This window comes from Epinephelus lanceolatus, chromosome 6, assembly GCF_041903045.1.
Source record: "Epinephelus lanceolatus isolate andai-2023 chromosome 6, ASM4190304v1, whole genome shotgun sequence".
Classification (NCBI taxonomy): Eukaryota; Metazoa; Chordata; class Actinopteri; order Perciformes; family Serranidae; genus Epinephelus; species Epinephelus lanceolatus.
This window is the reverse complement of record NC_135739.1, coordinates 31,243,817-31,259,457: the sequence shown is the minus strand read 5'-3', so window position 1 is coordinate 31,259,457 and position 15,641 is coordinate 31,243,817. Positions and strand designations below refer to the sequence as shown.

General features: G+C 41.5%; 1 protein-coding gene across 2 annotated transcripts; it reads right to left on the bottom strand.

Moving 5' to 3' along the window:
- Window positions 1–9,345: 9,345 nt before the first annotated feature.
- dmrt2b (doublesex and mab-3 related transcription factor 2b) lies at window positions 9,346–13,824 on the bottom strand. 2 transcript variants are annotated; one of them, XM_033621257.2, is made up of 3 exons: window positions 12,777–13,824; window positions 11,499–11,601; window positions 9,346–10,532 (listed from the first exon to the last, which is right to left on the bottom strand). In XM_033621257.2, exons 1-3 carry the CDS (start codon window positions 13,161–13,163, stop codon window positions 9,679–9,681), a joined length of 1,344 nt encoding a protein of 447 aa, XP_033477148.1. In that variant the 5' UTR covers window positions 13,164–13,824; the 3' UTR covers window positions 9,346–9,678. The 2 variants fall into 2 exon arrangements, with proteins under 2 accessions (XP_033477148.1, XP_033477149.1); XM_033621258.2 differs by having other exon boundaries at window positions 12,798–13,823.
- Window positions 13,825–15,641: the final 1,817 nt, after the last annotated feature.

Here is a 15,641-nt window from a genome sequence, read left to right as displayed (position 1 = left end):
TTGTCAGGCCTTGAATGATTTATTAGATATTCTTTTTGTCCATTTATTTTCTTGGTTTGCTTGCGATGACAGTCCAGAACAGCTAGACAACTATTAATGCACTTCCCTTTTTAGTTTCAATCAAGCACCAGGCTAGAAAAGTTCTTAAGATTTACGAGGAGTGCTTCGTCCATTTTGCATCCAGTACCTCACCTGTTTATATCTTCAAACTGCTTCTCCTTACACTGAACCCTATTTAGAGGAGCTGTTCATGAAGCATCATTAAATTTAGATCCATGATTCATTGCACCATGCAGGTTGAAAGTGGGCAGCCAACCAGAGCAGAGAGGGATTCAAATTGGATAGCCTTAAACTGTGGTTGAGTGCAGTCGAGAGTATAAGAAACAATCTCTCCCTGCTCCTCTGTCAGCCCAGTCACCATATGTTATATGTACAGTGGGTTCACAGTATGCCCACCACTAGCACTTATTCAGTTTATATCCCTGGTCAGGAGAGTAATAATGCGATGTAAATTGAATAAGGTCAGTCGTCTGCAATGTGGAGCTGTACATAAATTTTCTATGTAACAGCGATTGTAGATAAATTGTTAATTCCAGTTTAAAACACTTGGGAATTTACAATGTGTTAGACCATATTCTAGCATCAACTGTCTGCGCATATCCCTCACAACGTATCCTTCATATGATACTCTACAAAGTAGCACCCCAGAAATGATGTCATGTAAGTAACGTAAAATTGCGGAGGTTACGCTTAGGCAAGTAAAGTTACTGTGGTTAGGTTTAGGAAGAAAAAACACGGTGACATTTTACCTTGAAATGATTCGAAATTCACATGGTTCTGAACACTGGCCTCCTGGGGCAAAGTCCTGTGTTTTGTGACCGATCCACTGCCCCGACTCGTCTCTGCACAGGGATCTCTAGAGACTGCCTCCTTTCTTCTCCAGTCATCACACTGGTCACGTGATGGCAGCCTTCCAAAATACGTGGGTTTACTGGCTCAATATACGTAGAATATGTACATATGTAATGGTGCATTAATTTTCGTAGGAAAATGCATGCACAGCGCATGGAAACAGCCTGTCATTCTTCATATAGCATTCCAGAGGAAGACGATTTTTTATATGAATGTTTTTCCCTGGAGCGATCTCTCAGGGAATTTGTAAAATAAGCTATATTCGGCTCCGAGGAAGCAAGGGAGACAGGATTGGGATCTGTCAAGGTCGAGTGTCAAAAGCAGGACACATGTCCGCGTTCAGCGAAGTGTTTCGTTTCAAAACAGAACGCTCTACGTAGGTAATGAGGGAGTTGAGCACACAGACAGACACAGTGACAGGCTTTGCCTCATCCCCCATGTATTCCACCACCAGTCACAACACAGACCTGAAACAGACGCTTTGTTCCCCCTAAATGGCTTTAACACGTGCTCCGCTGGAACCCGAGATGTATAATAACATCTTTTTACTGACACTATTTATACTATAAAAGCTATTAGACTAAATGTCATCTCTCTCCCCTCTATGTTTTTAATCTCTTAGTTTTGGCACTGGCGCGGTCGAGGGGTTTGTCTGTGAGCATAATCTCTCCTGACTAAAAGGGAAAGTAAAATGCTCTAAAACATGTTGCTGATCTTGGCAGGTTGTATCACAGTTATGGGTTATAACAAGCTACAGGGTTCCTGCTATCACGCCATCTCAACTTGCCCACACTTTTCCTTGAATGCTCGCGACTCCCTCCCAGCACTCTGCCTGTGCCAGCTGTTATTCTTAAAGGTCTGTGAACCTGACATCAAAACACGGTTTTATATGTCATTAAACTCCACTATCCTCTCCTTTTTAGGCCTCAGAGATAATCAATCACTTGTAAGAGGGTGCCAATATGTTAGCATATGGGGGGTGTACAGATCACGACATGAATAACATCAGGGCGGATCGGATTACCAGAATGTGGTCGAGGGGATTGTTTGAGTTTGGGTTTGCAGAATTTTCTATAGAATAAAATCTGAACCAAGCTGGGTAAATACTGCTTTAATGGCCAGACAGTTGAAGCTGTTTTTGCATTGATGTTATTGCTGCCACCCTTGGTCTATAGAGTTCCTGAACTCTCCTGGCATGTGCTGGTTTTAGCTTATAAAGGTGAGCGCTCTAAGGCCGAGGTACAAAGCTGTAAAGGTTGTGCTAAAGCTGTGAGGTGCTGATCACAGCTAGAATCTTTCTGACGTCTCTAAGGAAAGTGCTGACATTTATAACCTGCATTACAATGTATTTATATGCTAAATAATCATATCTGATGAAAGAGATTACTGTACTGTTCCCCTCTTTCCCTCGCTCTGTTTGCTTCCACATCTGCAGAAGTGCCTCATTCTCTGCAGTGAGGGGAGGGGAGGGATGGGTACTGGTGAGACAGAGCGAGAGAAGTATTGAGAAAGCATGTTAATGAGAAGTAAAAAACAAAAGCCAACAAGTGTTAAACAGATGGCACCCTGCAGGAGGTGGCAAGATCAACACCAGCCCACATGAACACAAATTTTTGACATGCTGTACTGTTATGGCACAATAAGGGTTTTGACCTCAGAAAGGTACTGATGTCCCGTTTTGATTTTCAAAATAATACTGCCAAAAAAAGCTGTCATTTTAACAAACTGATGTAATTACACAGATTTTCAAGGTAGCTCTGAGCTGTTGTACCAACATCTCTGCAATGTTGTAATGTTTTCTGGAGGGAGAGACATCTAGCAGGAGAGAGGTGAGAGAAAATGTGGTCTTGTGGTTTGCTTTGGTTTCTAATATTGCAGAGGTAGTTCTTCAGAGGCCAAGCGGCACCATGTGACGGTAACTGGATCGCAACACAGCTGCAGCCGCGGGCACCACCGGTCGTCCCCAAGGCTGCTGGAATAGCGACAGGGCAGCTCCGCACACATTCGAGCACACAAATACTGTACATGCACACACCAGTGTGTGGAAAAACCCAAATAGTACAGGATGGGGGTAAGTGGGGAGGTGCGGGAGAGAACTCTACCCTGCCTGTTTCAAAGATGTTTTTAAAGCTGTGAAATTTCTACTCCGACCACTGCAGGCTCGGTTACACACAGGGCTGTCTTTTAAAGCCGGAGCTGGTGTGTTTGTTCTTCTGTTAAATGAAGGGTGGCGGTGGTCAGACTGGAACCCAACTACAGTCAATTAGGAATGTCTCTGTCAGAGGGCAGACCAGACGCTTGTTCTCTATTAAAGCCTTGTTGTTGCTATTACAAATAGATGAAGGTCTTAAAAGAAAATGGGCCAAACTTTAGACTGATTGTATGGTGTAAAAAAGATATTTGTTTGGTGCAACAAACATGTTGGAGTGTTTATAGCCTTAAACACTCCAGCCCATTGTTTTAGTGTTAACTCCTGACACTGTCCACCAATAACACATGACATCAGTCATTTCAGTGCCCCAGAACGACATACCAGTATGTTTACATTTAAGCTACAAAGCCCTCTAGTGGCTGTAGTAATTATGACAGGAGCAAAGGAGGAAGTCAGGTAATGATGTTAAAGGAGCTCTATACAACAGTCTGAGCATGCCTATGATTTAGAGTCTGATTCAGGTTTGCTGCACATGGTTCTAAAGATGGAGGTGGCTGAGCTGGTGGCTATCAGCTAACGGTGCTAACAGTTCAAACGGTGCTAACAACAGCCACAGTGCTGACAGAGCTGACCATTAACTGAGTAGGGGTTACAGGAGGATGAGTGCTATTAACACAGTCTCATCTCAATTCGTCAAGCACCACTGCTTCGTCCATGGACCTACATGTCTAAATATAACAGGAGAGGTACCCTCCTGCATCTGTGTTTCATGTTTATAGATGGCTTGTTACATGCATTGTGTCTTTTACATGCATCCTTTTCAAAATAAACTTACAATGTGAGTAAAACTCTTCGGTTTAAGGTGTATTTCATCAGTTTAGGCAACAAAAGTCTGTGGTTAGGTTTAGAAAAAAACATCAGGGTTTGGCTCAAAATTCACATGGGAAATGAACGGCGGGGTCCTGGGTGAAAGTCCAGAGTTTGTTTGACCCATCCACCACCTGTTCTACCCGCCCTATATGGACTTTCTCGCTCTTTAGATCACAGTAGTTTCCTGGTGCTTATCATACCGCCATGAAGGTTGCCTCTGTGTGCCTGATGCCGATGTCCACTGACAAAGGCATTTGACAGAGACATTTGACATCTTGGGTTGTTGCCTGCTGCCTCTAAAACTGACATGCCTGGTGCTTATCACACTGCCCCGTAAGGTGCCTCTGTGCGTTGGTGTCTGACGCTGACGTCGCTGGCAAAGTGGTGGTATTTGATGAGTTGGGATTGAGAACGGGCTGGTGCTACATTTCCATATGAGTGCAGTGCAAAGTGGCAGCGATGAGCTAACCATTGAGGTACTCACACACACACACACACACAAACACACACACAAGGGACTCACATGCATTAACATAAACATGCCAACGGACCAGCTACCACAACACAGAACAGAGAAACTTAGTTTACAACACACACAGAGGTAGTGTGACTTCATTCTTTGTTCTGGACGCCATTATTTCACTATATCTTTAAAAAGTAAACAGTTGTTTGCTGCTAAATTAATACTCTAAATGTTGTATAGCCTACCACTCCTTTAGAGAGCACTACATAGAGAGGAGGCTTGGTTTACATGGACAGGTAAAAAAAACACTGGATTTATATTTATATTTATCTTTTTTGCTGCTGCGGCTGATTTGACTCCTTTCTTTTGGTCCATTCTCAGACCAACTTGCTCACACAGCTTAACAGGACTTTTTCATGTGGCTTTTATTCTTACACAGTACAGGATGCGACTTTAAATGTATAAGTACAATACTTGAGATAGGAGATAATCAAAGTACTCAAACTGTCTTTGTAACAGTAACAAAAGCAAATGCTATGTTTTACTTCCAGCCCTGATCCCCTGAAATGTTTCCATACAGACTGGATGCTAAGCTAAGCTAAGGCTGTAGCCTCATATTTAGCATACAGACATGGGATTGCCATCAATATTCACATCTAAATCTTGGCAAATAAAAGAAAGCAAATAAGCATCCCAAAATTTCAAACTATTCCTAACTCCAAACTATAAGCATCATTACGACTCATAATACACTCACACTGTTTTTCTGTTGGAATGAAGCAGAAATGCCATGATCATCCATGAAATATCCACATTGGTTCTATTTTCTTTGCTTTTGTTTGGTCTGTTTTTTTGTGAAATCATCATCCTTGACTTAAGAGCACAGCCTGACCTGCACCGCATGGAACCTGTCTGTGCTGTGCAGACGGACTTAACTAGGTTGTCTGGTGTTTTGATCTATTGATCGTGTCTTTTTTGTCTGTCCATCTATCATTTGTATGAGTCATTTCAGGTTATATCTTGAGCACTGCTGGTCTGACACTTGCATACTCACGTACACATTTTTCCACACTCCAAAAACTCACTCTTATTTGATCACTAAAGGTCAAAATATATAGCACAAACATCTCTCAGATATCACTGTCAAACTTGCACCGAACTTGATGAATGATTCTTGGCACTGTTTCCTAGTGTCTACATGAGTTACGTCACTAGCTGGAGGGCGTCAGTATAATTAAAGGTTTCAAACTCTGAATGGCTGTACAACAAAAGGCTCATTTTTGATGAGCGTTTAAGAGATAAAGGAACATTTTTTCACCGTTTGGCTCTAACTGTGTCTGAGTCATACCTGAGAAACAATGTTTACTTTTATATACTTATCCTTTTTTTTATTTCGCGAGGTCATTGCATGGCATCGAAATGATTGTGCGGTAGCTGAAGAGATGCCGCACTGGAGATGTTTTCATTACCGGCCTGTATCCACAAATCAAAGCAAGATTGCTGTACCCATGTCTCAAACACACACACACACACACACTCACACAGCTGTAGCGTAACATTACACCAGTGGCTACCAAACACCGGAGAGCATGCAGGGCTGTTGCAGGGCAGGGTGGGACAGGAGAGAATCCAAAGTGCGTGGCAAGCTGGCATAAAGATCAAACACTCTGCTATGAACCCTCATACTCAATGTTGCAGTGACTTTGTTGAAATACATAGAAGGAATACTGCCTGGAGTTTAATGGTAACATCCATCAGCACACCAAAGATAGCACCCTTACAAAAAACAAAATAAAAAATAAAAACACAACAGCTAACAAATTAAGTCGTGCAGGAAATATCTGTCCTTGGGAAAAGTGACTTTAAAATTATCTTGACTGTGTGAAAAAAGCCAATTAATGTTACCCATCAAGTTTATTACAACCCTGACACAACTCACACTGAACAATTAACACTGTGTGCATGAGCTAGCAAAATATAAAGAATTTTTAATCCTGTGAGTAAATGTGTTTTTATGCTATATTTCATACACTACTGTACCTTTAGAATTTATTCATTACTGTCAATTAGTTTCAGTATTTATAAGAAATGTGTAATTGTATTTTAATTAGATTTTAATGCTAAGAATAACAAAACACTAATCACTCTCCTGAGCTGTTAACATAAGAATTTAACAGGAAAGAAACATATAATTGACAAAAACAAACCACTCCTACATCTCTCAGTGCAGAAAAAGGGTTGCACCTGAATATTTGCAATAAAGTACAATTTAAACTGTAATTAGTTGTTAATGTTACCTTGTTTGGAAGGTATGAGAGCATTTAAGAAAAAATGAATAGCACGTAAACCTTCAGTCACTAATGGGGCTGCTGTTTCAGTGACATTTTGCCACACTTATACACCACCTCCATGAGACACAATTACTATGACACCTCCAACTGGACCGACCAGATAACCATTAAAAGATAATTTGAGCAGGCATGCTGTTTCTATTCAAACTCAGTATGCCCAAAATAGGGTCCTCATCAACCTGGAGAGTTCTTTGCACTGTCCAAACATCCCATAATAACACTATTAAATTCAGATAGCAGCTCCCTCAGAAGTGCCAAGGGAAATGACCTTGCCACACTAAGACATATGCTTTTAGTCCACTATCATTCTGTAATGAGGAGAACTGGCAGGATGATCAAAGGCTTTCCACTGAACCCTGATACTAAATGTTGCTGATGATCTGGCCGAGGGGAGACTGATACGTACATCATACCAAACAACTAGAGAGGTCTGGCTGCTTCAGTCAGGTCCTGGAGGGAGGCCGGAGTCCTGCGAAAAACTTACTTGAATGACAATTCACCTTCCCTGCACGTCTGCCTTTGCACACAGCTTGTGTAAACACTGCAAGGTGGTAAAGGAAATGAAGGCAATGGGAAAACAAAGATCATTTCGATAGTTCTGCACCATGCAGCTGGAGTGTGATGGCTTCATGCTAGGCCAGGAACAGGCCTATGGCGGCGTGGGTGAAGACCGCAATACTTGGTTATTGATGGGAGGAGGGAGGGGAAAGAACCTCCTTGATTGAAATAACAGGGTGGAGGTGAATGAAAAGAGTTTTAAAGGAGTGGGAGCACATGTAACCTGTGCACTAGCTCTTTGTCATGTCTCACCCACCCGCCAGCTCGTCTCTTTATTTTCTCCCAATCTTTCCAGTTGCTGCTGCTGATAGTCTCTATGATGAAAATATGAAGATCAGAGTTACAGGGAAATGCCAAAGCAAAGCTTCTCCACCCGAACACAGTGAAATCAATCCTGCTGAAATGGAAATGAGGCACAACGAGAGAATGAACAGCAGGAGCGCCAGAGGTGGGCGACAAAAGGCAGGAGGGTGGGGGGGAAGAGGAGGGTTTGGGCTGTTACAAATCCAAAAACATGTTTCAACCTGTTGAAACTGCTTTGTCAGCAAACTGGCCTGAATCCAATAACCCCCCCTCCCCTGTTCATGTGCTCTCTCTCTCTCTCTCTCTCTCTCTCTCTCTCCTTCCATCGCTTGAAAGGAAAATGTTAATAAACTGGCAAACGCAGATCGAATCAAACCTTTCCAAAGAGCACAGAACAATAAAGCTAATCTGTCCGTCCCTGGCACAGTGCTAACAAGAACAGTGGAACGTGAATGGCATTTTAACGCAGGGTCTCTATCTATTAAGCCGCCACACACCTCGTCTAAGGGCACTCCAGGATGAAACATGGGGGAATTGGATAAATGAGCTTCTCCCCAAGCTTTGCCCGGGGGAAAATTGATTTATATCCTCTGTGTTATTCTTCACAGAAGTCATTATCACCCCTTTATGACTGATGCTCATCTTTTTATCATCATAGTGAAAATGGCAATTGCAGTCTCTGCAAGGAAGATGTTTTAATATAGAAAAAAAAAATCACTGCAGATAGTGTACATAAAAAAAAAAACAATGGCACATATTCAGTGCTTTTCAGGCCCACAACCTCATCTTCCTTTGTGCCAATCTCCCCTCTCTGTCTGTCGGTGGAAAGATGAGGAGAAAGGTATTCTGATATGCTGGTAGATTCCAGCAAACAAAGACACGGAGCAGCGCGCTATCACCTCTGTGTTGACGCCACAAGGTCCAGAGTTGTCAAAAGTATCTGACCTCCATCTCTGCGAGATTACAGCGTGGAAAAAAAATAGAGGGAGAGAAGAAGTGGAAAGTGGATAGAGATCAAATGCGTGTTCAAACAAACTTAACCTGCATCAGGCTTAGCATACAATAAAGAACAATGTCGCCTAGGCAACACTGGCAACACTTGGTGAATGCTCCTCATCTTCCCTCATTCTGTTGGTGAGATGAAATGATACTCTATGAAATATAAAACTGCGTTATATGATCAGTAAATTTAAGGTTGTACAATCATAATGATAGACTGCAGTCTGACAAAATGTCAACAGTAGAGCTCAGCAAAAAATAATGACGACATATTTCTCGCTTTGTGAAAAAAAAAGAACAAATGCAGAAATATCAGTTATGTTTCTTTTTTTTGGCTTCAGTCAGACTTTTCTGTTCTATTACACACAGTTTTTGGGAAACTCTTTGCACATTTTAACTGTCTTCTTGGCAAACCACCTGCTTCCCCCTCATGTTCCTCCTTCCAGTGTTAGTTTTCTTAAGAGTTAAAAGAGATTTCTAAGCAGCACCTGGTTTGTTTTGACACAGCAACGCCCGAGAGCCAGCCAGCCACATCTACACTTTGATTTAAAGATCAATGCATAAAGTAAGAAGTGGGCACAAGTTCAAACACTACTTGACTTTTTCATCAACTTTGTTTTATAGATGTACTGTATATTTCTTCTTGCAGGAAAAGAGAATATAATATGATTGATGTGTGGGGGGTCAAAGCAGAGTGGTTCGGGACCGCACTGCTGACAGAGAAGAATAAGAAAGGATTGCATTTTTAAAACTGTATATTTGTACAAAAATATGAGCAATGTAGGCAGACAAGTGAACATATTGTAATTAAGCACATATATGTTTCATTGTTATGTTTTTAATTATAGTTAAAATATAGCTAAATACATTTATATGAAAATAAGAAAACAATATAAAGACTAATTCGTGTTCTGGAAATGGTTCATAAATATTTCACTTTAAAGCAATCAGTCCTTGTCAAGAGGGGTTTCAACCGGTAATACATCTAGCAGTTTTTATATTTATTCAATCAACATGAATTCATAGTCCGCACATAAACAAAGTGCACTATGCTGCGTTCAATTTGCCTGTCAGGCCCTCAGTAGAGCCTCCACAGAGAAAGGTAATGGCCTCACAGCGGGAGTCCTGACTGAGCTGCCATGAGGGCTCTTGACAGAGTCGGCATGTGGACCTGCCTGGTCGGCAGGAGTGTCTGAGCACCAGCCCTTAGCTGTCAGAGGCCTGGGATCAAAAGTCCTGCTGGGTGCACTGACGTCTGGCCCGCTCGGGATACCCTGATCTGTTCCAAAAATAGAGTGTGAGATGGTTGAAGAGCCATTTGAGTCCATTATTTCTGTTGCTTTTGAGTGGGATTTGACAAGGTCTAGACCTGACAAGGTGCTGCCATGATGTTTGAGTCTTTGTTGTGATGGTAGAGACATCAACTCTGGTCTGTCTTTCTTCTCACAGTCTTTCCAGCTGTTCTGCACCTCCTCACCCTCCCTGGTTTGCTCTGAGCTTTGGCTTAAGAAGTCATTATAGTCATCTGCGGAAGACCTACATTTTAGGTGGAAGAACTGATAGAACTGGAAGTCACACTCATAAAGAGGCTTGTATTTATACACAGGCATGTAACTGGGCGTCCCTGCAGCTGTGGGGTTCTTGCTGAGAAGACAGCAGTGGAGGCTTGGGGAGACAGGTAGGGGCGGAGGGTGAAGCATGGGGACGAGGGCGGAAGAGGAAGAGAAGGAAAGGTCGCTCTGTAGCTCCCTCTGTCTCAGCTCCCGCTCCAGCATCACGTTTTCCAGCTCCTTGTCTGCGAAGGCTCGCCTCTTCCTCATCCGAGCGCTTATCGGGGGACACGTGACGTGTGTATGGTCGCGCTGTGTCTGCTTTGACCAGGAGGAGGTGTTGTCCTCCAGCGGCGGCACCACCGGTTTGAGGCCTGAATAAAAACCAAAGCCAGCCATTATGTATCAATATATTTAATTCATTTATAAATAATGAAGTTGTTCCAACCAATTAATTGTTATGTTTATGTTTGGGTACTTTGTTCTTTATTATTTTAATTACGCAGTTGGTTAGCGGTGTCATTTTTGTTTTACTGAGAGCACAGAGAGGCTGAGAGAGCTATAAAGAAGACAAAGCCTCCAGCAGGATTTGACCGCAAGCCAGCAGGTATTAATACACGCTATGTATTACAGTAATGGCCTGTTGTTGTGAAATAGTGAAGGCACAGTGATCAGGTTGGTTGAGATAAATTAAGTGCATGTGTAATGCTGGGTAATGACATCCAAGATGAAGTACTGGCAGTGTGGGCCTAAGCAGGCCTTCAGTATGCAGTTGAAGTCAGAGGATATGTGAAAAATGCATATGTGTGTTATGGAAGGTTTGTTTGGTGACGTTGTGAGGACTAACGTCTGCATGAGGACACAGCTGGTCCCCATAAACTCAACTACTTATTATGGGTTAAGACTGTTTTCTTGGTTGAGATAAGGCTTGGCGGGTGGGTTATGGTTTTGTTTAATGTCAAGCTAAACTTCCATTAAAATCAATGTCCTAAAAGATTCTATGACACAGTGATCTGATTTCTGTATTTTTTTTTTCAAGTGAATTTTGCTGCACTTCTACTCCTAAAGAGGTTACTGTGACATGTAAATGTTCCTATGTAAAATGACATGTAAATGTTTTTGAATCACTTCATTCACTAACAGACAACAGACCAAGTTGATTACTTCATAATGTTACATGAATTCTAACCATTCAGTGCATTAACAGCAACAGAGCAAACAGTCAAAGTTGACTTCCACAGTTTCATTTGATTTACTGAGAGAATTTAACTGCACATTCTATCACAGTCTAGGAAAAAGGGAGGACATTAATGAGAAAGGAGATGTTAATTAAACTTTACCCTGCAGGATGCTCTTAGCCAGTACGCTTGGTTCGGCTGCTCTGCTGTAACGCTGATATGCCGTCCTCCGCAACGGACCTGCACACCTGACCCCCTTCTTACCCTGGGAGAAACATGGGAACAGGAATTAGACATTTGGACATAATCATGATATGCTGAGAGGGTGCCCCAAAGGTAATTAAAGAGAAATAATACATTATGTAAGAGACAAGTAGAGCTCTTTGTGATTCGAAGATTTCAGACGGAGAGATATTTATCCTGTTGACACTGGAAGAATATAGATAAAAGTATTAAGTCATTTTGAATAAAGGAGCATCTAAATGCCATTTCATGTACTATACTTACCATCGAAATTAATGTTTATAATAATATTATATTGATATTATACAAACAACAATGTATTTATATGATACAATCTGAAAATATGTATTGATGATAAACACTTTATATTTAAGAATTCAACATTTTGCTTTCAGTTTGAAACTTCTGCAGACAGAATGCAGATTTCTGTTGCAAATGATCTTATTACTGGAATGAACTACAACACAAACTAAGACTGGAGACAATCATTTCTTTGAGGGATGTGTAAACTTGTGCTTACTCATTTTTTTATGAATGTTTTAATTCTAATGGCTGCTTTATGAGGCTGAATTGTCTTGAGATGTTTTGTTATGTATATCTATATACTGTATATAATAAAATCTTTCTTGTTAAAAAATATCTATATCTCAGCAAGACTTCAGTGTTTAAAATCTGATGAAATCTGTACAAAAATTGTGGATGTGTTTTGAATTAATAAATAACATAAAATAAATTATAAAAAAAACAACATTTGAGTTTTAGTCTGAAGTTCTGCATCCTGCTTGGGTAAACAAAATATTGAGCTTACAGTATGAACTGCCCTGGGCCATGATATTGTCAGATTAGTTTAAAGTATGGATAACTGTATGGATATGGATAATTAGCACAATAATAATTGTGCAAATTCAGATTTGCAGCTTTATTTCTAAACACTTCTGTACAGTGTAAAATATGTATCTGCGATTTCTCTTCAGAATATTCAATACAGCTTGAGAAAATAATGTAGTGTTACACAGCATAGCTTTACATCCTGATCTTCAGTCTACCAACATGTATGAGCCACTTGTATTTACCCCATATTTGAAGCCTCGTTTGTTATAAATCTGGCTATTAATGACGAGTCACCCCCTGATAATCATTTACTGGAGGTCATGGTGTACCCATCTGTTTATTCTCCATAATTTCTCCATCACTGACCTGCCCTTGTGCTCTCCTCACCTCCGCAGCTTGCTGCCTCCTCAAAGCGACTTGCGCTGCCATGACGCGCTGCCTCTCCACCACCAGCAGGCAGCAGGCACAGCGACAGTCCCTCCAGCGGCAGAAGCGTTTGTGGCCTTTCAAACACGAAACGACGCCGTGGTTCCGACAGCGGGCGCATTTGGGGCTCCGGGTCATCTTGCGTGGTTTGTGCTGGTGGCGCTCTGGAGACGGGGCCACTTTATTCTCCCCTCCGTCCCCGCGGCGGCCGCACTGCCCAGCGCATCCGTCAGGACTTGTCACGTCAACAACTTCTTCGGATTTTAGTACACCGTCAAGTTTTGCTGTGGTCTCCAGCTGCGGGCCTCCTTCCAGCTGAGAGGACATCTATGACTAATAACACTGGAATCTCACTTTTAATCCGTGATGCAACGTGGCTGCTAACGCTGACCAGACTTTTACGCACAAGATTAAATGGATTTTAAATCAAGATACAACTGAGCAAACGTAACTATGGTAATTAATTATTAAAGTAGAATTACTCTTCGAAATGAACTGTCTGCCAAAACGCTCGTCGCCTGTTAAAAAGTCAGGAGAGCTGACAGTAGTTGGTCTGTTTTACGCACGCATTTTAAACGTAGAAAAATAACAATTTCAACTCTGCCTCACTGAAACATAACACAGATGGTATACAACAGGTTCTCCTAACATAAATAAATCACCTTCCGTAGACTTAAACCAAAACGACGCATTAAGAGTGAGATTCCGGGCTAAGAGAGGCTGTGCACCACAACTTTGCAGCAAACTAGATCCTATTGAACACCAAGCCGTGAGGTGTGGTGTCCTGCTCCAGCTTGCTGATACATGACAGAGTTTTCAAGGTGGAAACTTTGCAGCCTACCGCCAGACGTTTGAAATGTTAAGCCTCTCTCAGCTGCTCTCTGACGCTGTTTCCAAGAACAGGCGGATAATAGACCGGGCCACAATGCCGAGCTCCTGGCGCGGGACCCGTGAGCAAAGATTTGGGGGAAGCCCGTTTGTCCCTCTCCCTATAAACCCCTGTACCTGCCCTGCCCTGCCCTGCCATGCCCACCTTCGAAGTGGTTTCTCATATTTCAGTGGCGATTTGGGATCTTGCCAGACCCACATCTCCAAATTCTTCTACGCAAGAAATCCTCGTTTGAAGATAGTAGGAAAAAATAAGATTAATCGACGAACAAATGCGTGTAGACATTTCAACAGTTTACAAATTACAACAATGGGAGTACAACCACCAGCAGCCACAAAAATCATTATTATAATAACAGTAATAATCCTTTCAGAGAGGGACCAGGCGAGCTTAAGAGCAGGCTTACTTTAAAGCATACAGTTATATGTCCGTAAGGATGCATATATATGTGAGCTGTGTGTTTTACCAGCCTGATACGATATGCACTAATTACGCACGCGCCTCAGAGAGTAGGCCAGAGGCGAATGACACAGACAGAGAGAGAGAGAGAGAGAGAGAGAGAGAGAGAGAGAAATACATTTTCATATTACCTAGGAGTAACACTCACGCTCATATTTATTCATTATACTGTTAAATAATTCAATGATTTAATGGCTCTCTTGATGTTTCTAGTGTCACCATTTCTGGGCCTAAAACTGAATAATCAGAACCATTGAAATACATAAATATTCCCTCTTAAAACTTGTTTGGGTAAGCGTTTTTAACACCGGTTTACTGAGAGCGAATTATTCTAATTCTCACCTTTTTGAAAAATAATATAATTGTATGCTGATGTCAGGTCATTTATTATTTGATGGTAGTAATCATTACCAATACTGATTGTTTATTATGGATACAAGCTGCCCTTGGACTGTCATGTGTGGAGTAGATGACGCACACAGCGGAGTTCATTGGAGGTTGCTGCACTCACCTCCTCACCAGCGTACACTTAATGCTAATGCAGAGCAGTGTAGTGTTGTGCATAAAAAGAGCTAATGTTTCCTTGACCTAAAATACAGCACCATAGACTCCACTGAGATGGTATGAAAAGTGTGCTCCCTACTGGTTGAGTTCTGTAATTACACCCAGGGCAGTTTTTCCAGGGTAGAACCAGTCAGGGATAACTCATTTGTCTGATTTTCATTTTTATCATCATCCAAGGCGACACAGGAAGAAGGTATTCAAGTTATTTTTTTAGACTGAGCAAAGCACACTATTTTGCTCTCCTCCACGGGATGCTTCAGGGCTTTATCACTGAGGATCCTGACAGGACTAACTCAGGTGCTTCTCCACTGCAGCACCTACAAGTTTAGAAAACTAATCATCACAATTTCCACTTTACGCTTCAGGCAAACAATTATTAACTCATTATGTATATGACTGAAACAGCTATAAAGGTGTTTGAATTGCACATGCTTGCTGCACAATATATTACTCCAGAGATATTCTCTCAAAAAATATTGTATGTAATATATGCAAAGTTTGGATTTTAATATGTAGATGCACTGAATCATTAAAATAAAACGTTTTAAATGTTGATTCTTGTTGGCTTTTATATTTTTAGCTTTCAGATTCTGTCATTGTGGGGCTTATGTGTTATTAACTGATGCCTACATCACCATAAGGGCAAAGAACCAAAGTATACAGTGTGTGTAAAGGTCAAGGTTTCACCAATATTTATTCCATGAGTAAATTTACAACAAAGTTAAAACAACTGCAAATGCACCAACAAGGTCAATATTATATGAATGTCTCTTTTTTTGAGTGTGACTTCCCTGAAGGCTTTTAAACATATATATACAGGCCTTTACTGTGTATATTATTTTTACGCAGCATCTCAGGCTCAGGGGCTCAGATGGCGAAGGCCCATCACTTTT

Coding starts and splice junctions, on each gene's coding strand:
- dmrt2b (XM_033621257.2), bottom strand. CDS start 13,163: ATGTCCTCTCAGCTGGAAGGAGGCCCGCAGCTGGAGACCACAGCAAAA. Junction 11,602..12,776: donor TGAGGAGAGCACAAGGGCAG/GTCAGTGATGGA, acceptor TGTTTCTCCCAG/GGTAAGAAGGGGGTCAGGTG. Junction 10,533..11,498: donor GGCTAAGAGCATCCTGCAGG/GTAAAGTTTAAT, acceptor GTTTTTATTCAG/GCCTCAAACCGGTGGTGCCG.